The sequence below is a fragment of the Crocuta crocuta genome, unplaced genomic scaffold (assembly GCF_008692635.1).
Source record: "Crocuta crocuta isolate KB4526 unplaced genomic scaffold, BGI_CrCroc_1.0 scaffold241, whole genome shotgun sequence".
NCBI lineage: Eukaryota > Metazoa > Chordata > Mammalia > Carnivora > Hyaenidae > Crocuta > Crocuta crocuta.
This window is the reverse complement of record NW_027527807.1, coordinates 1,306,848-1,307,207: the sequence shown is the minus strand read 5'-3', so window position 1 is coordinate 1,307,207 and position 360 is coordinate 1,306,848. Positions and strand designations below refer to the sequence as shown.

The following is a 360-nucleotide window of genomic DNA, read 5'->3' as shown; positions in this document are numbered from 1 at the left end:
CCGGGCCGGCGACGGCCCCGAGCTCTGCGCCTGTCCCACGGCAGTTGCAATGCAGCAAGCCAGTTACCGTTACGAAAGCGGCGAGAAAGCAGTCGCTTCCCACGCACGCACACCGGCTAGGTGGCCACATCCGCACCAGATGGGCCCCCGACAAACTCACCTACGCTTCCACACACGCCCTCCAGCCCCCTCCACGCTCGTTAAGTCTAGGGGGGGACCCCAAAGCCGGCCAAGCGCCCCTTCCAACCTGGTCTCCTCCTGCGCCTCTTCTTGGAGCCGAAGAGTTTGACCCGGGAAAAGACGTTTAACTTGTTTTTGTCGCAGCTGGTCTTGCCTTTGCTGGGGCTGCTGTCACCCTTG

General features: G+C 62.8%; 1 protein-coding gene across 1 annotated transcript in view; it reads right to left on the bottom strand.

Moving 5' to 3' along the window:
• FGF13 (fibroblast growth factor 13) overlaps positions 1–360 on the bottom strand; it is an 85,316-nt gene that overhangs the window by 75,989 nt on the left and 8,967 nt on the right. Inside the window, exon 4 of the mRNA XM_077773936.1 lies at positions 248–356. Coding sequence (XP_077630062.1) covers positions 248–356 — 109 coding nt within the window. The remainder of the gene's footprint in view (positions 1–247; positions 357–360) is intronic.